A 24,652-nucleotide genomic window follows, 5' to 3' on the forward strand; every position below is an offset into this window, starting at 1 on the left:
AATGCTTACTCCATCCATCACCATGGCCCCTCTACTTAAGTCTCTCAGTTGTGAGGACAAATGGGAGATATGTGTAGAGTGCCTATTGCCGTGGCTGACCACACATTCCTATGACATTAGAACAATGTGCATTGTAATTTGTATTGAATTAGAAGAATGTGAATGGAAAGGTATTATTTTAAAGCCTAGGAAAAAGCCACTTCACATATTTATTGAGGTGATGATTATTGATTTTATGTCTATTCTAAGTTTCATAATGTAATTTTGCCTAAATAACCGTATTTGGCAACCATTAAATTACAAATATTTGTATTTGTTTTTGCTCCCCACAAAACAGATAAGCATTTCAATTGCATTTGATTCTGTGGTGTTTTAGCCTCACTGCACTGAGATATCAGACTCCCAAGGCCTCAATGTGGCTGTGCCCTCTAGCCTGTTGCCTTAATTCATGAGCAACTTCATCTATTCACCTTGGGCTGCCATACAAAGGTTATCCTTTCTTATATGTACATGGTATGTAGGTGCATAGAGAAGCATACATGGTCCTTCTCTTTCCTTTTCTCATTTTCTTCTTTCTCTCTCTCCTTTTTACACTTTCTTGTCCCCAAACCCTCTGGTTTATAAAGATCAAAGAAACAAGTAAACCAGGGGTAGGGATCATAGGCAATTTGATGAAAAGAGACAGTCCACTTCTTATTTCTGTACCCAAGGCCCTATTTAGAAAAACTTTATTTACACATTAAGAAAAAAATGTTTTTACAAGTTGACTAGTCTCCCTCTGGTTTTCCATTTGCCTTGGGCAAAATTTGCAACAGTCTTGTGTGGATGGGGCAAATGCATTTATGTACTGGAGTTCAAGCCAAATGAAAAAGTTAGATGTGCACTAGCTTCCATAATAGGAACAGCATCAATTGAATCAGGAAGGTAATAGAAACCAGTGCGAGGTGTCTAGGCAAAATGAGAAAGCAAATTGCCTAGAATATGAATTGCATGATGACTATTGTAATGCTCCTATTATTTTCTGAAAATTCAGGATGACTTTATATTGAGCTTGAACCAGAGGATTACTATGTCCATTCTGGCTGCAATCTGTAAGAAATGAACTAAAGCAGGTGAACACTGAAAATGTTAAAACATCATCATTTGTTTGATGGCCCAACCACTACTTTTCTGATTTCAAAGTTCTCCAGTCCTATCCATTGTTTGTCGCTAGTTCTTATGATTAACTTTTTGAAATTCAAGCAACTTTGTAAGAATGTTTTAAAATAAGAAATTCAAGGGCTTTTTTTTTATGCCCCACCCTCTCTTGCCTAGGGAATGCAAGGCAGAATTCAGACTTTAAATATTATTTTTCTTTCTTATGAATTATTTGTTCATGGTTTAGTTTTTAAACAGACATTGCTCTTATAGTTATTATTACCTGATGATAATTCAAGTTAAATTAGCCAGATGTTAAAACTCATACATTGATCTGATGGAAGAAATATAAGTAGTAACACCAAACTGTGTTGAACTCGATCCTAGAGATATGAGCCCCTTTGTGAGAGCATATTTTTGTGGAATATTACACTTTGTATTTTCAAAAGAATGTGATGACGGTACTACTGTTCATGTAATTATCTCTCCTCCTCCCCTTTCCACTTTAACAACCAATATATTCTGACCTGTGTGTGGATATATTGTCAGTGATGATAATTCTTCCACTGTAAGTTGATTACAGTTTTTAACATGTCAAATCATCATCAATGTGTTAAATAACACCCACATTTGGAGAAAGGATAGTGGTAAAACTATAGAAACACTGAACTTAAATAAAGCTCCTCAATTATATTATTGATACACTCAGAAATATAGAATGTTTTCTGATAAGGTTCAAACACAGAAGGATCTTTAACAAGCAACAATAAATGTAATTTTTTTTCTTTTTGAAAATCACATTAAAAATACTGTATTTTGATATGGTCCTCAAAACAGTGTTTTTCTTAATTAAACACAGAATGTTAAACATGACTTTTTCCATTCATAATCTTGAGAATTTTCTAAAATTGATGAGTAAACAGGTTAAATAATAAGAAAAAATGTACAGAAATTAATAAGGAGTTAGCTTATCTCTCCACCTATCCCTGATGCTTCCTACTCCATTTCTTCAATAAATAATTTTGAGTTTCATTTTCCTCTCTGTGGCTGTAGAGATTTTAGGATATATTCACAGAAAAACCAATAATAAATCAAGTTTGAAAAATGATCATTTTCCTATTCTAATTGGAGGAATTTAACTCTTTTTATAGGCCACCAGAACTTTAAAGTATCTCTAATATAAAATTTTCATAATACTGTTTCCGAAAAGAATTGGTGCCTAGTGTAGCACTTGGTACTGAGTAGGGATTTGGGACATTATAAATGTTATTGATAATAAGTGTTTAAATATACTCTTAGAGTTGTTGTTGTTGTTGTTGTTATTACTAGTGGCCCGGTGCATGAAATTCGTGCACTAGGGGGGTGTCCCTCAGCCCAACCTGCACCCTCTCCAATCTGGGACCCCTTGGGGGATGTCCCACTGCCTGTTTAGGCCCGATCCCCAGGCCTAAACAGGCAGTCTGACATCCCTTTCACAATCCAGGACTGCTGGCTCCCAACTGCTCGCCTGCTTGCCTTCCTGATTGCCCCTAACCACTCCCCTGCCAGCCTGATTGACGCCTAACTGCTCCCCTGCCAGCCCAATCGTCCCCAACTGCTCTCCCCTGACAGCCCGGTCACCCCCAAATGCCCTCCCCTGCATATTCCCTCTTTATTAGATAGGGTTTTTTCTTTAACATATTTGACAGCCCTAACTGGTTTGGCTCAGTGGATGGAGCGTCAGCCTGCAGACTCAAGGGTCCCAGGTTCGATTCTGGTCAAGGGCATGTAACTTGGTTGGGGGCACATACCCAGTGGGGAGTGTGCAGGAGGCAGCTGATCAATGTTTCTCTCTCATAGATGTTTCTAGCTCTCTATCCCTTTCCCTTCCTCTCTGTAAAAAATCAATAAAATATATTTTAAAAAAAAACATATTGGACATTGTACCTGCCGTGGTCTTGACAAACCAGTAAAAATGTAAACCCATACTAAAAGTGTCATAAAATAAACTCCTTAAACAGGAATTTCATGAGACCTTGGAAAGGTGATATCATGTGGTTGTTTCTTCCTTTCTTCCTTCTCTTTCTTTTTCTTGACGTTTCATCTTTTGTCCTTTCTTTCTTTTCTCCTTTTATTCCTTTTCTGTCCTCTCTTTCTCTTAACTTTTCTGTTGGTAGAATCGTCAGTACTTGAATTGCTCCATGGGGGCGGGTGCACCTCCCAGCTGGACACCCAGGGCTGTTGCTGGGAGGAGATCGTGGCGTGGGTGCGCCAGCGCCTCCCAGCCAGACACCCCGGGTGTCCTTCCGCTGGGAGGGGATGGCTGCGTGGGGGCGCGGGTGCCTCCAGCCGGACACCGGAGGCTGCCCAGCTCTCAGCGGCAGTCCTCCCTGGGACTGGGGGACTCTGGTGGGGCTGAGAGGACTGGGCGCAGCCATTTTGTCGCAGTGATGGTTAATTTGCATATTACTCTTTTATTAGATAGGATTATTATTATTATTTGCAAAGAGACACACTACTTTCTAACCAAAAAAAAGCCTATTGTTTTTGTGAACTATTCAGACCATAAATTGTTAAACAGGCTATGGGCCCATGTGTTTGAATATTACCTCTGGAGTAACCAGCCTTGCACATTTTGCAAAGCACCGAAGAGTTTCCATGGACACAGGACTCTCAGTGTTAAAACTGGGAAAGTCCCAGGCAAACTGGAACAAATTGCTCATCCTCAAAATTATTTCTCAAGTTGAGGTTGCATTGCATGTAGGAAAATCTGAGCTGTTGAGCAATTTCTTACATTAAAACCTAAGAATCAACAAAGGATCTATCCTTTTACTTGAAATATATAACATTATATTCAGCATAAAAGGAATAAAAGGAAAAGTATAAAAATTATTATCATTAAAGGCTATATCTTTAATTGCAAATGGTATCAGTAGAGATTTTATTATTAATTCATTTACTATTTATGAGTCCACCATGGTTGTCAGTTATTCTTTATGACATCATTTATAAGATGACTGAATAGGAGCACATTTTCTAAGTTGAACTATTTAAATAGCATTATGCAATTTTTTAATAGCTGGAAATTGGAAGAGAGAGTGCTAGATGAACAATTAACCTCTGAATTACATTATGTACTAGGAAATTAGGATTCCATTTGCAGTGGTATGGAAGCAAATTTAAGGATAAAGTGTTTAGTGGAACTTAATAACATGACTCATTTTGTATATGTCAGAGATCAAAGTTTTCCATGTTAAACACAGCATTAGTGTGCAATAAAAAATTGAAATAATGCAAGTAGCATGAGATATAGACATTATTATAGCCCCTAGCACACAACCAAACATGTTCAACTATCATAAGCATAATTTTTCCCAAAGTTTTCCTTCCCTTTAGAATATTGTCATTGCAAATTAAGAATGAATATAAAGCAAATGAACTGAAATATAATTATGCTCACGTACATTTATGCCTGCATGTATATTACATGCATTCACAAACATACATGTTTTAAAAGGCCATTTGATAGATCTTTAAAGTTGCCTTCCAATCTCAGTTAAAAATCATGCAAGAAATTGTTTTGAATTTAGGCATATTTAAACAAATGCCATGTAATTTATATCTTTAGAAATATATTTGCATGTGGTTTAATTTGGAAAGACACAATTTTGTTAAAGTATTTGGATAAACAAATGTTAGTGTTAAATGCAAAAGTCTGCAGCATGAGAGCTGAAATTTGAATTGTAACTAAACTTTAATGTATTCATCAAATACATGTCCCAGTGTATTTAATGAAAATGCATTGTTTATACTTCTCACTTTGGAGACCCCTTTGAAGATAGTAAAAACACACACTTTCAGGACAGAATAGCCTACATGTAGTTTGTGATGTGCAGACAGTATTCTCCTGAGTTGATTCTTATTAGTTTTAATGCAATTAAAAATAAATATATTTTGAAGCCTAATCATATTCATGGCACATTTTGTTAAGTTTAAGAATACGATTGTTTGGGGGAGAGTACAAAAGAAATAAAATGTATTTTGTGAGTTAGAAGGGAAGCTGTACATAGGGTATAGGCAGGGCAGTGCCAAAAGGAAAGGAAATGGGTGTAGTGAATGGCCATATTTTTAATTACTTCCAAAGGGCACTGGTATATGTTTTATAACTGTTCATCCCTGTTTTTATGAAGTGCTAACTCCTTGAAGCACAAAATTACACGTGTGAGCCTGAAGGCATATGGAAACAAAACACACCAGAAACCATGGCCGACTCTTAGCCACTGGTGTAATATGGACAGTGTTGGAGAGGTTTGGGAGTCCTGCTGAATCTACTGATTTCGATTAGTTTTTCAAGAAGAAACAAACAAACAAAAAACCACCTTTTTAATTGAAAAGTGGTAGCACTCAAAATTGAACTTAGATTAGAGATGGTGCTTTGAGATTTTCTTTCTGGCTAAAAAATAGGTTGTTAATAGCAAAAGGTGTTTTGAAACATTACTATTTGCTGCAAACTATGATATATCTTTGCAAATAGAAATCTTTTAACTTTGATTCTCAAGTTTTCCCCAGTCTTTATAAAACAAGGAAAGAAAAAAGAGGCTTTGTATAGGCCAAACCAAGTAACTGATAGGCCCTATCCCTAAAATGTGGCTTTCAGGTGTGTATTCAGAATCTAAATGCTGTCATTTGACTCCACTAATAACCAACTTTAAGGGAAACAGTCACTATAAAACATATTTAAAAAGATAACTAGTGTTTTACTGGTAATCCAAAGGCTTCTATGATATTCCCATTGGGAAACTGCTTTCTCTAATGGTTCTGGCTGGCCTTCAGCAAGGGGTGAGGTGGGACTCATGAGAAGGGGTACATTGTTTACTTCTGTATTGAAAGATGTACATACTAGTAAGAAGCAAATACCTCGTATATCTAAAAGTCAGATGTAGCACTTAATATTTTCAGGTGCTAACTGCAACTGTCATTTCATATAAAATTCCTTTCATTAAGTGTAAAAAGCAGAGCCTGCCCTTCTTTTAACTATAAAAGAAAACAGTAGAGAAATCACACACTTCTAGTGCTTTTTAAGACAGATTTGAAAAAGAAAAAAAAGAGAAAGAAACCGCTTTCTAGTTTACTTTATAGTTTTATAAGATGTTATAAGTAACATCTTAGAAAATAATTCCATAGTGATTGGAAGGCATCATAAGATCAGTAAAATGACAAAACAGTCAACCCCCACATTCACAGTAGATATAATCAACTCGTCAAATAATAAATTTTTAAAATCTGTCTTTTACAAAAACACTTTTTGCTTTTCATCTCTTGTGTTTTTTAATGATGGCATCTCAATGTTCGTTCTTGTTGTTTTCCTGTGTGATCTAACAGATATATTTTGATAGTGTGTACTCAAACACAAAGGTGTGTGTGATCTAGAAGGATTTACATGCAGTGCATATAAAAGGCCTGTGCACCGAAAGACTACCAATTTATCTATGTCCAGAAGAAAACAGCCCTGATCAGCTCTTTCTATATCCTCTCTTCAGGCAGTGATAACTGTCTATGTGAGACGGCTGGAAAGCTATAAAAGCAAATATTTTTTCTTAAACATATACTGTATCTCTCATCTGCGAGTGTAAAGACAGTGACCCTAGTGATGATTGCTATGTGTGCGCATGGCTATGGATGGAGAGTTGAATGGATAAGCTCCACCGTCCGCTGTGCACCTGTGAGCAGTGAGCAGGCTCTTCTGTGGTTGACAACATGCCTCCTTAGAGCACAGTCTGCCTCTGCAACTCTGCCTCTTAGAGACATGGTGTGCTTGATAGCATTGCTCAGGGAGAGAAAATACATGCACACCTCTTCGGAAATAGAGAACCATCTGGTTAGAATTACGTTTCATGGCCATGTTGAATATTCGTAGTTGATTGTCAGTACAGAGAGCAGGAAGGATGTTATATTGTAACTAGAGGCCCAGTGCACCTCAGCCCAGCCTGCACCCTCTCCAATCTGGGACCCCTCGAGGGATGTCCGACTGCCTGTTTAGGCCCAACATCCCTCTCACAGTCCAGGACTGCTGGCTCCCAACTGCTCGCCTGCCTGCCTTCCTGATTGCCCCTAACTGCTTCTGCCTGCCAGCCTGATCACCCCCTAACCACTCCCCTGTCAGCCTGTTTGCCCCTAACTGCCCTCCTCTACCAGCCTGGGTCCTCCCAACTGCCCTTCCCTGCAGGCCCGGTCGCCCCCAACTTCCCTTCTCTGCCAGCCTGTTCACCCCTAACTGCCCTCCCCTGCAGGCTTTATTGCCCCCAACTGCCCTCCCTTGCAGGCCTGGTCCCTCCCAACTGCCCTCCCCTGCTGGCCTGATTGCCCACAACTGCCCTCCCTTGCAGGCCTGGTCCCTCCTAACTGCCCTCCCCTGCTGGCCTGATCGCCCACAACTGCCCTCCCTTGCAGGCCTGGTCCCTCCCAACTGCCCTCCCCTGCTGGCCATCTTGTGTCCACCTGGGGGCAGGATCCTTGATCACATAGGGGCAGCTATCTTGTATGTTGGAGTGATGGTCAATTTGCATATTACTCTTTTCTTATATAGAATAGAGGCCTGGTGCATGGGTGGGGGCCAGCTGGTTTGCCCTGAAAAGTGTCCCAGATCAGGGTGGGGGTTCCCTTGGGGCTTGGGGCGGCCTGGGCAAGGGGCCTGTGGTGGTTTGCAGGCCGGCCATGCCCCCCCGGCGACCCAAGAGGAGGCCTTGGTATCTGGGATTTATTTATCTTCTATAATTGAAACTTTGTAGCCTGGAGTGGAGCCAAGCCTCCTGCTCACTCCATGGCCACAGCCATTTTTGTTGGTATTTATTTATCTTCTATAATTGAAACTTTGTAGCCTTGAGTGGAGGCCTGGGCCCGCCAGGGTGTGTGGAAAGCTTGGCTTCCTCCATTGCTTGGGAAACCCAAGCCTCCTGCTCACTCTGTGGCCGCAGCCATCTTGTTTGGGGTCAATTTGTATACTTGCTCCCGATTGGCTGGTGGGCGTGGCTTGTGGGTGTAGCAGAGTGATGGTTAATTTGCATACTACTCTTTTATTCGATAGGATGCACAGCAGTGGTCCAGGCTGGGCAGTCACTTGGATATCTTAGGCAGGAATAAGTTTTCCATTATTTAGGTTTTCTTCCTAATATTACTTTAGCTATTTTAGTTATTTGCAGCATTGTTTTCTATTCTTTAATTTACTCAAGGCAAGTTAATTATTATACTCTTTGGAATTGAAGAGGCTTTGTGGATTTAATTGTACATTATATAGATGTCTAATAAAAGATTCCTTTTTAAATATGGTCAAATACAAATTGCAAGCTGCTACCATCTGTAGAAAATTTTTCGTAAGAATCATTGAAGGAAGAAAAGCATGTCATTGTACATACCAACCTTTCTTTATGCATTATCCAATAAAATGACATTTCAGAAGATTCACAGTGAGTAGCATATGGAATACTCCATAAACACTGATTAGATTTAATAATGTTTGTATCACTGTTTGGGAACATGTACAAGGAATGCGACAGCCATATATTATTAGCATCAAAATAACTCAGAAGAAAAGCTCCTAATTAAAGCAGGACCGATTTAGAAACTTAGCAAGAACCGCCGCCAGAAATAATCACCTACCCACCTGCTCGGGACTTGGGACTTCCTTTCAAGCATGCAAAACAGACTTGCTTCCAGGGGCTGCGAGATGGCTGCTATGAAAATTATAATGAGCTGTGACAATACCATTTTCAGCTTGTCCACAATGGCACAAAACCTAGTCTCCGAAGGACAACATCACTGCTAGATTTCGGGTTTTAGCCAAGTGGCATCAAAGGAAAGCAAGGTGTGGGCTGCTGGTGTGCCAGCCTGCACTCGGAGGCTCTCGTGATTGATTAATATCCTCCCGCCTGGCAAATGTGCATATATTACGCTCAGCATCACAATAGCAGAGGTTCACGCACAGCCTCTGCCAGAGTAATTGATGCGCACCTGTCCTGGAGAGCAATGCATGTCGTGCTTTTGTGTTCTCATAGAAAGGTCTCTGCAATATCTTTATGTGGTCCTTCCTAGAAGAGAGGAACAGGAGCAGATTAAACAGGAGAAAGAGGTTGTTTAATCGGACAGTTTGAAAAACGGGTTGAGAACCATTCCCCACCACTTATAAACACTACTTATACTATAAACAATTTCTGTGCCTGCAGTCTAAAATATAAAATGTTCAACAGGTTTTATTGTTATGGACAAGTATCTGCAGGCTTAGGAAATTTCTTTGTTAGGTATTTAATCCTTTTTCAAAGTTGACACTTCCCTAACACTTACATTGCCTTTTTCAATAGTAGTTTTCATACCATTCCCTACAATCCACTTAATTAATTCCTTCTTAATTCATCTAAAAGCAAAGATGCCCCTCCAGGAGCAATCGCTTTTCTTTCCTGTTGTTGTTAGCTTGGGGCACATATGTATTTGTTTTGTAATAATATCAAAACATTTGATATTATGGTATATGATATTTTGCAGTCTAGTTTCATCATATTATTTTGCTCTAAAAATATACTATTAGCTCCTTAAGTATTAGGTTATCTATTGTTTTTTCTAGAGCTAGCATCTGTCATTGTTCTTGTTTATGCATCTCAGTTTCAACCTAATTTAAATAAAATGTCATTCTTATTTGCTAAAAGTTCTAAATCAGTGGTAAAAGTGCAAATATTTTAATTCTATTCCACATGTTCTTTTGAGATACATATCCTTCTTTTCTACTTGTATTTTATTTTGACTGGGAAAAAGAATTTATAAGCTGAATAATGTGAAAATATATAAATATTCTATTAATTTGATTCTGAAAACTAGATGAAGATACTTCTAATGTACATTATACTATATAGCTATATTCATCATCTTTCATTAATACATTAATATTTTTATCTAAATTAATTTTTATCTACCACTGAATATTAGGAAGCACGGTACATCATTAAAACTCTTTATTCCTAGGTTAAGTATTTCCCAAGATGTGTTACTATATTAACATTTTTCCGCCATCCCCTTTCCATCAGAATATACCTTTAAGTCATCATGATAAAAATGATAATGTATTTCTAGAGACAGGATAAATAAGAAGCAGTAAAGATGAAAGAATCAGATTAGACATTCCATTTGCTTTACTCAGTATGGTGTCTCTTATGCTCAGGTTTCCATCTTTACAGAACTTATTGGGTATGTTTCACCCACACTGCAATCTAACTTTTTTTTTTCTCTCTGCCATCTGCTATTGAGTTAATATGTGTTTGGATGTGTATTTTATGCAAAATAACTAACAGCCTAACATTTTGGCACACTTTGCTCTTGTGTCTCAACAATGCCTGGGCATTTTGGGTAAAAGAGATGTATTTTTGTTTGTACATACAGATGAGTGAAAATCACTCCCTCCACCCACCCCCCCACTGAAATGAGAATACATTGAGATGCTAAAAGGAAAGTGCCCACTTAAAAAAAAACACACAGTAAATTTAGAGTGTGTCAAGTATTAATATACAATAGAAACATATGTTAACAATTGTTTGAGTGTTATGATTTGTGTTTTTTTGTAGACTGTTTCACATATCTGGGCACTGGTATATGTACCCTGTTGTATCACTTGTTTGCAGCTTATCTCTACATCTGAATTTTCTTAGATCAGCCAGTGACCACTTTCAGTGTTCTCAAGGCAGCAACATATCTTCTGGGCACCTGGGTGTTAGAAAGGGGAGAGCCCACAGGAGGGAGCTAGCCAGGTACTCTACTTATAGTCAGCTTAATCATAGAATGTTTCTATTGTTGCTATAGCTCTAATTCTATTGCTGTTCCCTGGGTAACTCTGCTTACACTTAGAAACCTTCTCTTGGCTTTATCACAAAGCAGCTCTAAAATGGACGTTTTAAAATCTATCTAGGCACACCCACTGGCATTTTTCTGCCCTACCTCCATTCACACACACACACACACACACACACACACACACACACACACACACACACACCCTCTGGGCTCCTAAGCAAGGTCTTTGTATACTAAATTGCCAAGGGAGCAGGGAGAAGGAGAAAATCACTTACCCCTCTACATTGAACTTGCAAGAACCCTGATACAAGTAAAAATTGTGTGTGTGTGTGTGTGTGTGTGTGTGTGTGTGTAGTTAGTGATCAAAAAGAGGTTTGCCTTTTTTTAAATCATGGTTACCCCCCACATAATATGAGATCTACCCTCTTAACATATTTTTAAATGTATGTAATACAGTATTTTTAACTATAAGTATAGTGTAGTACTAGATATCTCTAGAACTTTTTCATCTTGTATAACTAAAATGATAGTCATTGAATAGCTACTCTCCATTTCCCGTCCCCCCAGCCTCTGGCAGCCACCACTCTGCTTTCTGCTTCTATGAGTTTGATTACTTTAGATACCTCATCTGAGTGGTATCATGAAGTATTTGTCCTTCTATGTCTGGTTTATTTCACTTAGCATAACATCTTTGAGGTTCATCCATGATATAGCATGTGACAGATTTTCTTTTTAAAATATGTATATATTTTTATTGATTTCAGAGAGAAAGGGAGAGGGAGAGAGAGAGAGAGAAACATCAATGATGTGAGAGAATCATTGATTGGCTGCCTCCTGCACACCCCCTACTGGGCACCAGGGCATGTGCCCTGACCAGGAATGGAACTAGTGACCTCTTGGTTCACAGGTCTATGAGCAACCATAGAGCCACATCAGCCAGGCAGATTTCCTTCTTTTGGTTGAGCATATTCACCTGTATGTATATACCACATTTTCTTTATCCATTCATCTGCCTATGGGCACTTAGATTTTTTTCCCACCTCTTGGCTATTGTGAATGATGCTGTAATGAACATGGAAGTGCAGATATCTCTTTGAGATTCTGCCTTTTTCTTTCCTTTTGATACAAGTGCTGGCTTTGAATAACACATTGACATTGAAACATATATGATTCCTAAGATCATGTAATTTTTCGAGATGTCAGAAACACCTAGAGACAGCAAACACATTAAAGATAGATTTGCAGTCCTAGTTTATATCCATGTCACAGACTGAACACTACTGAAGCTATTTTGTTAATGTTTGCTTTCCTGAAGCAGAAAAATTTCACAGGGCACATTTTTATCTTTCCAACAAAGGAAAGAAAAGAAAAAGAGTGCTTTATTTGAACAGAAAGGCACTGCATTCTAATAGCTTTTTCTACATAAAGCATCTAACAATGTCTTTTAGAATTAAATAATGCAATTTCATATTGAGGCATACATGAAATTGATACTGGAAAAAAAAACAGCATTTATTAGTGACACAGTAAAATTAATAAATGCATACATATCTATACATATGAGCCTCTACAGCAGCATTTTCTATGATTTTCTATGAGCCTCTACAGCAGCAGTTCTCAGCCTGTGGGTCATGACCCACAGGTTGAGAACCGCTAGCAGGGTCGCCTAAGACCATTGGAAAACACAGATATTTACATTACGATTCATAACAGTAGCAAAATTACAGTTATGAAGTAGCAACGAAAATAATTTTATGGTTGGGGGTCACCACAGCATGAGGAAGTGTATTAAAGGGTCGCGGCATTAGAAAGGTTGAGAACCACTGATCTAAAGAATGGATTCTGTTAAGAAGACAGATCTTGAAAGCTTAGAGAACTAGGAGTTGGAAACTTAATCTCAGGGTGGCCAGTAGCCCAGATTGAAAGGAAATAAGAGTCCTCACTAAGCAATTGGATTAGGAATATATAGTTGTGTTTCAATGCTATTATTTGTTTTATAGTAACATGTCTATCTTAGAGATAGTTTATTGTGGGTTAAATTCAGGATGAGGTTACTGTGTACTTACTAGGCCCTTAACCCTATTTTAGAGATCATAGAGCATACAAAAACCATGCAAAATATATTTTACCTTCATCTTCTTTCCATCTAGAATAGTAAGTCAATATAAACTTAAGCAACTAGCTTATAGAATCAAATATATCTATGAAAGAAATCCTAGCACTGTCATCACTGTTTCTCAAGACGTTAGTGCTTCCATTTAACCTGAATACATATAGAACCCAGTATTTTACAGCTGGAAGGAACCATACGGAATTTCCACTCTAGTGACTCTCTTTTCATTTCTCTGAGAAGTGAATCCTGCAGACCACCCTGTCCATGCAAAAAAGGGATTCAATCTCATGTCTCAGTTTATAGGTTACTAGAGGCCCAGTGCTCGGTGCACTGGTTGGGTCCCTCAACCTGGCCTGCACCCTCTTGCAATCCGGGACCCCTTGGGGGATATCGGACTGCTGGCTTCGGCCCGATTCCTGTGGGGATTGGGCCTAAACGGGCAGTCTGACATCCCCTGAGGGATGTAGCAGTGCGCGAAGCAACAGGCAGCCCGGGAGGAGCCCAAACCGGGGCCTAGGCACTGTGCCACTCCTGCTCATCCCGGCCCCTCTGCACCTGCCACTGCCGCTTGGTAGTGCTACCACAAAGGCAGGAGAGGCTCCCACCCCCGCAGCTGCACTCTCCAGCCATGAGCCCAGCTTCTGGCTGAGCAGTGCTCCTGCCGTGGGAGCGCACTGACCACCACGGGGCAGATCCTGCGTTGAGCCTCTGCCCCCTGGTGGTCAGTACACATCATAGTGACCGGTTGACCAGATGTAAGGGTCACTTAGGCTTTTATATATATATATATATATATATATATATAGATAGATAGATAGATAGATAGATAGATAGATATAGATATAGATATAGATATAGATATAGATATAGATAGATATAGATATAGATATAGATATAGATATAGATATAGATATAGATATAGATATAGATTCGAATGCAGAGTTGCCTCTCATTTGTATGAGTCACCTTGGTTTGGAAGATTGTTCTCTTTTTGTTGCCACTCTTTATCTCAATGGTGATTTTAGTTAAGGAATGATGAGCCAGAAGTAATAAAGCATTATCAGCTGAATTTGAAACAATTTCTTGAATTGAAAATGTATTATTGGAAACTCTCTATAATTCAGTGTAATAATCCCCAAACCTGAAATGGGCATTTGAAAACAAATGCAGGAAAATGAGCAAAATAAAATGCTCAAACAATATGGAGAATTATTTTACAGGAAACTATCAGTCCCAAATACCTAGATATTTATCCCAAAGCAGCAGACATAGCAGAACTACCTGGCGTAGTGAAAATTATAAATAAAGCACAGAATGATTGCACACAATGATGAGAAACAATGATTCTCAGACCCTCAACATCAGCATTTCTAACTAATTTCAGAACTATATACAGTTATTCTTGAATCTATAGCAGTATGTCTTAAACTCCTTCATACCCTAACTTCATCACTACCCAAAACATTAAAATGTAATTCCCCAGGGATATACCTTTGGCAAAATTCACACTGACTGCATATTTTGCTTCACTGACATTTGTAGTAAATGATTTCTTATGATCATTAGAAGCTGTTAGCACAGACTGTGGGATCTCATATTTTGTTCTCTTAGCTAAAGTTTGATTTACAGAATATTCTATATTTGGGAGGAATGTATCAAGAACATACATATTCAGATGAAGGGCATGTTCATTGGAGCAATGAGTGTTAAGGTCACATGAGTGCGGCCCTGTTCTGATCTAGACCTGACTGGAGAAGAGGAAGCCTTTGCTCCATTTTCCTTGTCTTTGCAGTTCTCGCTGTTGCTGCCCACACTGATCTCCAAGGTACCATGGAGCCCACATATTTCCAACTGTCTGGTAGACACGACCACACTTATGTTTCATAAGTATCTCAAGCTCAGTTTGTTCAAAATTAGTTGTTATTCTCCCCTCCCCCCAATAATCTTTCCTATCTTGTCTCCTAAGTTTTATTAAAAATAAAGTATATAGGAAACATCCTCTGAGTCACACAGGCTAGAAAACTCAAGTGGCATCCTCAAATTCTTCCCTCTCTCTAACTGCTGATATCTAGTTAGTTGCCATGTCATGGACTCTACCTTCTCCATATGTCTTATATCTACCCCTTCTTTTTTATTCACAATGCTACTCTGTTAGTTTCCTAGGTGCTCTCCCAGAGTTCACTGTCTCATTTCTCCAAACCATCCTCCCCAGTGTCGGTAGACTTAGATTCCTTAAGATCATGTTATTTCTCTGTATAAAAATCATTGGTTACTCATTGCCCCTAAACAGTGAGATTTGAGAGTTCATATATCATCTTAATAGGGGAAGATCAGAGGGGATGCAGGCCAATTAGAGGAGAGAGTAAAGGATTTTAGAATAGATGAATGTGCTCTTAGAAGAATAGATGAAGATACGATGGTGTGTGACAGTTTGTCCCAGGGAGGAGATTTATGACAATTGAGTTCCTGTTGGAGGATCTGTCTTTAAGCAAATAAGGGGAGTTCAGAGAAAGCCGCTTCCTGCATTTGCTGTTTTCTCAAAGTGCCTTCAACTCAGAATAACCCTCATGCCCAAGAGGCATCTTCTAAGGTGGCCTGTTCTGCCCCCATCACAGACTTGGGTATCCTCCAGAGTACCCAAACCATGTTATCCAGAATAGTAAACGGTTCTTGATAACTCTAGATACATTTACACCTTTGCTCACTCTGTTCTCATTGCCTGGGGTGTCTTCTCCTTGGGTAGAAAAATCCTTTTCATACCTCCAGATGGAACTGGAAAATTACTTCCATCTGAAACCTTTCCTAATAACTTCAAAGCCACTCATTTCTATGTTTCCACATATTTCTTGAATTCTTTTGTGGAGCTTAGTTTACTTTCCCACACACTTTTATTTATTTACTTTTTTAAACAGGAGATGCAGTGTAGCCTGCTGGTTAAATGCATAGTTCTGTATGTGGGGGATTGGGGAAGGGTACTCAGGTTCATATCCTGAATCCACCACTTACTATCGAGATGGCACTGAGATGTGACTTCCCTGAGGCTAATTTCATCATGTGTAAAATGGAGTTACTAATAGCATATATGTGTCATAGGACCATTGGGAGGGTTAAATAAGACAAGGCTTGTAAAGCATTTAGTTCAGTGTCTGGCTCATTGTCAGAGTTCAGTAAACATTAGTTCCTGATATTGCTGCTCTGCTATTATTTATCTGTCTCCCAGCACTAGTTTATAAATTTAGTGAGGGTTGGGAGCCATGTCTTATCATTTTACTTTCTTTTTTCTACTTAATCTCTCAGTTTCTTATACATTGTTTGCCCATGATAAATGATGCTGAGAGCTGAAAGTGAGGTAGGGCTGGCAGCAGGACTTGATCTAATTAACATCTGTGTGTACATACCATGAATATTAAATAATAATGCTGACATCCCAAAATATACACATCAATCTCAAAATCTTATAATCATGACTCTTCTGTTACTCAAAACACTATTTATTTCTGAGCACAATTATTTATATGTCAATCGCAGTAGTTATGTATTGCCTAATACCTGCTGTTTTTTTTTACCGCCTTTGATTTTATATAACATTCTTAATAATTTATCAAATATACTTTAATTGGATATTTATATAATACAAGAGGCCTGGTGCATGAATTCATGCACAGGTGGGGTCCCTCTGGGTGGCCTGCAGGGATCGGGCTGAAACCCACAGTCCAACGCCGCCTGCAGCTCCTACCAGCCACTCCCGCTCATCCTGGCCCCGCTGTGCCTGCCATGGACTTGCACCCAATCAGTCCCGATCCGGAGAGGCTCACGCTGCCACAGCAGCACCAGCCATGAGCCCTGTGTCTGGTGCCCTCCCAAGGGGAGTGGCCTGCGGGATTGGGCTGAAATTGGCTCTCCAACATCCCCCGAGGGGTCCCGGATTGCAAGAGGGCACAGGCCAGGCTGAGGGACCCCACCGGTGTACTATCAGGCTGGAGAGGGTCCACGGGAGGGCTCCAGGGCATGTCCAGCCCATCTCACTCAGTCCTGATCAGCCAGACCCCAGCAGCAAGCTAACCTACTGGTCAGAGCATCTTCTCCCTGCTGGTCAGTGCATGTCATAGGGAGCAGTTGAGCAGCCTTAGCATATCATTAGCATATTATGCTTTGATTGGTTGTTCTGTTGTTATGCCGTTCAGTCTATTTGCATATTACACTTTTATTATATAGGATGTACTCTTCTTATCAGTACTTAGGAACTAGCAAGTAGACTTACTGTCATTTGGACAGTATTCTACATTCCACTAGTCCTAGGGTGGTTTTGTTTTTTGTTTTGTTATTAGTGTATTTTGTGGGTATGTATGTGTATTTTTTAAATATATGTTTTTATTGATTTCAGAGAGGAGGGGAGATAGAGAGAGAGAAAAAAAAAACATCAATGATGAGAGAGAATCATTGACCGGCTGCCTTCTGCATGCGCCCTACTGGGGGTCGAGCCCACAACACGGGCATGTGCCCAACTGGAATCGAACCCATGACCCTTCAGTCCGCAGGCCAATGCTCTATCCACTGAGCCAAACCAGCTAGGGCTGTATTTTTTATTTTATTTATTTATTTTAATACTCACCTAAGGATATGTTTTCATTGGATTTTTTTAGAGAAAGAGGAAGAGGGAGAGAGTTAAACATCTATGTGAGAGAGAAATGTTGATCAGTTGCCTCCTGTAAACGCCCCGGCTGGGAATCAAACCCTCAACCTAGGTATGTGCCCTGTCCAGGAATGGAACATACAAACTTTTGTTGTATGGGATGATGTTCCAACCACCTGAGTCACCCGGCCAGGCCTCTGTGTATTAATTTAAGCTAAAATTATTATGCCCTTGAGCAAAAGAAATCTGATCCTATTACTTCCCTATATAAAATTGTTCAATGACTTACATTTTTCTCATAAAAATTTTCAGTATGCTCAGAAGACATATAGAATGTGGCCCCTCAGGAATCGTTTTCCTCCTGTCTCCTACTTACTCTACAGGCTCTAGAATTCCATGCCTTTTTTCTCTTTTTTGGGTTCCTAGAATACTTAATATCCTTCAGAGCCTTCACTCACCCTACCCCAGTGCTCCTTCTCCTGGTTTCTCCCCTTTCAAGTCTCACTTTTTTTTTGTAGACCTTACTCAAGGATATGTTTTAGTGATTTTAGGGAGAGATAAATCTGTTGTGAGAGAGAAAGATTGATTGGTTGCCTTCCACAGGTTCCCCAACCAGGTATCGAACCAAACCAGCTATGTACACTTGTTAAGGGTATCGAACCAAACTAGCTATGTACACTTGTTAAGTGGCCAGATTATTATGATCTCTGAACACATAATAATCTGGCCACTCAGTGTATATCCTATATAATAAAAGGCTAATATGCAAATTGTCCCCTCGATCAGGAGTTCGACCAGCAGGCAGGCCGGCCAACCGCCCATGTCCCCTCCCCCTGGCCAGGCTGGCTGGACCCCACCCATGCATGAATTCATGCACCAGGCCTCTAATATACATATATACACACACTAAGTGGCCAGATTATTATGCATTCAGAGATCATAATAATCTGGCCACTCAGTGTAGTATTATAGACTATAGTCACCATGCTATACATTACATCCCCATAACCTATTTATATTACATATGGAAGTTTGTACCTCTTGATCCCCTTTACCCATTTCATCCAATCCCAACCCCCATCCCCTTGGTAACTACCCATCTGTTCTCTGTATCTGTGAGTTTTGTTTGTTCATTTATTTTGTTTTTAGATTTCACATGTAAGTGAAATCATACATTGTCTTTCTCTGTCTGACTAATTTAATTCTTCTTGATGACTGAGTAGTATTCCATTGCATGTACATATACGTACATATATGTATATATACACACACATATATATATATACTATACATATATATACACTATATGTATACTATATATAAGACCACATCTCATATGTGTATCACATTTTCTTTAGCCATTGATTCATCCTTTCTCTTCCTCCTACAGAGAGGGGGACACCCTTTTAAATGGAGATTTCTTTTAGAGGCCTGGTGCATGAAAATTCAAGCACTGGAGCAGGGGGAGGGGGGTCCCTCAGCCCAGCCTGCCCCTTCTCGCAGTCTGGGAGCCCTCAGGGGCGGGAGGTGACCTGGCAATCAGGTGCCCCATCACAGCTCTGCTGCTGCCACTGCTGGCAGCACAAGCCTCGGCCAGCCCTGGTTACCTGAGCATCGGGCGGCCCTGGGAGGCTGGGCAGCCACCATCCAAGGCTTGCCTGTGCATCGGGCAAGCCCTGGGTGGCTGGGGGAATGAGGGGACTGGGGGACTCCAGAGGCAGGCCCTGGGCGGCTGGGGGTGGGCCCGACCTTGCCACGCACCCGCTGCCCTGGTGGGGCTGAGGGGACTGGGCACTGCCATTTTGTGGCTGTGGGCACTGCCATCTTTGAGGGCAGGGCAGTCAATTAGCATATTCCCTCTTTATTGGCTGTGAGCGCCTCCGTCTTTGAGGGCAGTGCAGTCAATTAGCATATTCCCTCCTTATTGGCTGTGGGCGCCGCCATCTTTGTGATGGTGTGAGGGTCAATTAGCATATTCCCTCTTTATTAGATAGGATATATGTATAAATGTTCCTTTCAAAAGGATAACTTTTACTCTTTTCGGAGATTTTCCTGTCTCTGCTATTTCTCTATCAGCTCAAAATACTCTATGCCAAAGAGGCATATTTTGGGATGGTATATTCTACATTCTAACTCTAGAATGGTGAGTGCTTTTTACCCAGTTTCCATAACGCTAAAATGTGAATAGTGGTATTTTTCTGCCTCTTTGATAAGGTTGTGCTGGCAGTGAAATGGCACCAAGTGTTAGACCGGACCTGGGTTCACGAACCTCGGTACTTGAGTTCTGGCTAAGAAAGAATTCAGAGTCAAGACTCAAAGTATAAGAGAAAGTTTATTTAGAAAGTCACAGAGGTAGAAGAAGTTAATCATAGAATAAATGGGCTTAGGAAACAAGTTATGGGGCAAAGGAAGGTCCCTTGGAGCTTAGGAGAAAAGGCAAGGAAACGGCCCTGCGGGAGGTGGTAGGGAAAGGTCCTCATGTGGGGAAAGGCCCTGGCGTGCTCCATAGAGAGAACCAAAGAGGTTCCTCCATCTTGAGGGTATTTATCTTGAAGTCTCAGGGGAGCTTTCCAATAGAATATTCATCACTTTTCCTGATGTCCTTTCAGGGTCATGGTCTCTACTGATTGCTTGGGGCCAGGGCAGGTCAGTATTTAATGCAGTTGGTCCTGAGGCAGCCATAGTTGCTTGTTTGATTTTGCTGCTTTTCCAGGCCTGGAGCTGAAATACAACTGAGGCCTAGATGTATTAGATGCGGGTCATTAATCTCATTGTCCTGGGGACTTAATGCTTAAGGGCTATTCTCTGCCCCCCTCACTTTTCCCCCTCTAACAGAGTCTAACTCTCATGACTAGCAATATGCCAGTGGGGGAAAGGTCAGGCGCGGGTCCAAACCCTATGACCAGCGATATGCTAGGGGAGAAAAGGTTACCCTGGGAGGGAGATCCTTGTTTTTTCAATTTTGCCCATTGCTAGGCACCTGGGGCTTTCTGCCCTGTTGACTTTCTGTACCTGGCCTATCGTCCTTGCTCTGCTTATATCTGTCTGACTGCCTACCACAGTTGTTATCAAGAATATGGGACATAGCCCTAACCAGTTTGGCTCAGTGGATAGAGGGTTGGCCTGCAGACTGAAGGGTCCCAAGTTCGATTCTGGTCAAGGGCATGTACCTTGGTTGCGGGCACATCCCCACTAGGGGGTGTGCAGGAGGCAGCTGATCTATGTTTCTCTCTCATCGATGTTTCTAACTCTATCCCTCTCCCTTCCTCTCTGTAAAAAATCAATAAAATATATTTTATTAAAATTATAAGAATATGGGACATAATGGAAGGAAAATATATCTTAAATAATAAAGTCCTATACAAAAGCTAATTGTTGATGGTAGAATTATTTACAATATTAGATTATAAACTACTTCAGAGTCTGGATTAGGCTTTAATGATCATTGTACCCATCATGATGCTTAGCATAGTACTAACCAGATTTTGTATTTAGTGGCTGCTCAAAAAAATAAAATAAAATAAAACTTTTTTTACTGACATAAGGGATGAAAGGAATGGTATCTAGTTTTTTTTTCTCCTCCTGTCCCAGGAAGGATGTGGTGACATGGTTGCAATAGTGAAAGATTTCCATGCTGACTCATGCTGGCTCTCCCTTTTACAAAGTAATCACTTTGAGAATAAGTGAAGGACTTGGAAATTGGGCTGTTTTCCATTTGTTATTTATAAGATAAAGCATTCCTAGAATTTTTCAAATTGTCTCACTTTGGTTCACAGACAGAATTCCTGAAATCAGTTTTTGTCTTAGGAGAACAGATTTATGAAATTGTGTATTACTATATAGACATATTTTAGCTGGTGAAAAATTGTGTTATGATAAATGGGAAACATGCAGTATTTTGCCTCTTTTATCTTTTACTTGTTCTTTGTGTTGTACAGATGTTGAGCCTTCTGAAATATATAGTTTTGTAGTTTGCATTGCAAATAAAGTACAAGTAAGTGACCTTTGCAAAGTGTTTCTGTGTAGAAAGTCTCTGGCGTGGGTCGATTTTATTTAGGGAAGAGAGACTAGAGAACAAGTATCTAACTTTCATTCTGTGCTAAGAAATGAAGAGTATTGTCATATTTCTGCAACTCTTAAATAGGTTGTTTAACACTTTCTTAAAAATAAAAATAGAAATATATGGTGATATTCTCAGAGGGGAAACCAGAATGTGTATATAGTAGTACCTATAACCCTTTGTTGATAAAATTTTTTTAAAGAAGTAGAATAAGTAAGAAATGTGTTAATTCTTTCAGATCTGTTGGACTTGAAGGTTGAAAGATTTAATGTCACTTAGCACAGATGAGGTTGTTGGGTTGCTAATATGAATGCTAATACTTAAGTAGCATAAGAAAGAACATGGGTAGGAGTCATCTCACTTTTTAAATCATGTTGTGTTCCTAAGTGTCAGCTGCAAAGTAATTTACCAGAAATGGTGTGATTTCCCCATTAACTTCCATTGTACAACTAGAGATCTGTTCCCATGGAAAATAAATTTGGCCCCAGGTTATAATAAAACACACTGAAAATTTCAGAAAATTGTATAAAATCAAGTATTTCAAGACACAGTTATCAGTATCTGATAACAGAATACAGGTACAAAATATAAATATACTGTAGTGGATCTTAAAATTACATGCCCCCAAACTGTGCTGTTCTTCTTTTACAATTCCAAGTCTGTTACTTTTCTATTTAGAGACATCTTACTTCTGTTTCACTATTGATTTTTAATAGATTTAACTCGAATTTTAGAAGGTGGACTTGGTTTCCTATATTCTTCAGGGCTAGAGTGCTTACCTTTCTCTGAAGCATTCATATCAGTTAACATTCAAAGGAAATGCTCCAACATGTTCATAGTACTTGCTTCTGTTTGTTGAAAATTTGCTTACTTATTTAAGCTGTTTTATTTCTAAGTCTTCTAAAGAGAGAGTTTTCTATAAATATACCTTCTATAATTAGGAAAATAGTATTATAATTTACTTTTATAAGTATAAATTTAGGTATAATGAGATACCTTTAGTTGGACACCTTTAAATATATGGTTTATTTAATGCTTTGATACTGGTGGTTGTTATTACCTTTTGATAACATTTGTAAAACAATGATGTAATTAATTTCTGAATAAGTAGCTTTTGTGGGGTGTACTGCTCAGACTGTAATCCTGGACTGGCAGTCTCAGTGTCACCTGGGAATTTGTTAGAGATTATAATGCTCAGGCCCCTGGGCTCAGGCTCAGCAAACAGCCCTTGGAGTGGTTAAGGTTATAGAACTACAGCAGAATCTCTCTCCCTTGCTCCCTCTCCCTCTCCCTTCTGCTCCTCATGAGGGTTACACACACACACACACACACACACACACACACACACACTGTTACATATAACATAATCTTACATAAAATTTGCTGTAACCTCTCTATCTATATGGAAAATGTGCATTAAGAATGGTGAATCTATACTTTCTGTCTAAGTTTCTTATTGGTGTTTATTTCTACTGTATGCTGTTCATAAAAAATATGAGGTAGTTTGTGGATATTTATACTTATATATTTTGATTTAGCAAACATATGCTGCACGGTTATACATTAAACATAATTTATAGTTTCAAAACTCATTAACCAATATAATGGCAACAGCAACTTGTTATGGACTGAATTGTATCTGCCAAGAAATCATATACTGAAGCCCTAACCCCCAGAACTTCAGAATGTGACTATTTGGAGATAGGGCCTTTAAATAGGTGATTTTGTTCAAATGACGTTCTAAGGGTGTGCCCTAATCCTCTGTGACTGCTGTCCTTATAAGAAGAGGAGATTAGGACACAGAAAACACAGAAGGACCACTATGTGAGGACACAGCAAGATGATCACCATCTATAAAAAGCCAAGAAGCGAAGCCACAGAAGAAATCAAACTTGCCAACACCTTGATATTGTACTTCCAGCCTCCAGAAATGTTTGAAAATAGAATTCTGTAGTTTATGCTACACAGTCTGTGGTATTTTATCATGGCAACCCTAGCAAACTAATACATAAGTATTTATAGAAATGGTGGTATAATTCAATCTTAACATCTAATGATTGCCTTTGAGGTACTATTGGATCATATTCCTTAACAGAAACCTACAGCTTTACAAAGATCGCCAGAGAGCAGTATGACAAACTGTCCACCATGCACAGCAACATGGTCAAGCTCTATGAGAATCTTGGAGAATACTTTATTTTTGACTCTAAGACAGTGAGCATGGAAGAGTTTTTTGGTGATCTCAACAACTTCCGAACTTTGTTTCTGGTGAGTAATACCTCTTGAAGCATTGCAAGGCGTGATGCTTTTGTTTTTAAATAATTTTTTCTTTTGGCATTTCATATAACTATTGATCATATTAATTTCATGTTATAGCCCTTTAGCAGGAATTGACAGATGTTTTATACCTGTGGCATAGATGAAAATTGTTGGCTGGCTTAATGTATAATGGAGAACTACATGAATTGTCTTAAACTTTAGGTATACATGGGAATTTTTCTACTGAAATTTTATCCTATATAATAAAAGACTAATATGCAAATTGACCAAATGGCAGAACGACTGGTCGCTATGATGCGCACTAACCACCAGGAAGCAGATGCTCAACGCAGGAGCTGCCCCCTGGTGGTCAGTGCACTCCCACAGGGGGAGCACTGCTCAGCCAGAAGCAAGGCAAGTGCAGCGGCGGTGGCAGGAACCTCTCCCGCCTCTGAGGTAGCACTAAGGAGCAGCGAGCCAAGTGGTAAGGAGCAGTGTGCAGGCGGGTGGTGAGGAGCAAGGGCTCCCAGACTGCGAGAGGGATGTCTGCCTGCTGGCTTAGGCCCGCTCTCCAGCAGACAGACATTCCCAAAGGGGTCCCAGACTGCAAGAGGGCACAGGCCGGGCTGAGGCCCTCCGC

The 24,652-nt window shown here is 39.7% G+C and overlaps 1 protein-coding gene across 1 annotated transcript in view; it reads left to right on the plus strand.

Moving 5' to 3' along the window:
* DIAPH2 (diaphanous related formin 2) overlaps positions 1 to 24,652 on the plus strand; it is a 1,007,470-nt gene that overhangs the window by 728,952 nt on the left and 253,866 nt on the right. Inside the window, exon 24 of the mRNA XM_080653027.1 lies at positions 23,859 to 24,021. Coding sequence (XP_080509153.1) covers positions 23,859 to 24,021 — 163 coding nt within the window. The remainder of the gene's footprint in view (positions 1 to 23,858; positions 24,022 to 24,652) is intronic.

The sequence above is a fragment of the Plecotus auritus genome (assembly GCF_963455305.1).
Source record: "Plecotus auritus genome assembly, chromosome: X".
Classification (NCBI taxonomy): domain Eukaryota; kingdom Metazoa; phylum Chordata; class Mammalia; order Chiroptera; family Vespertilionidae; genus Plecotus; species Plecotus auritus.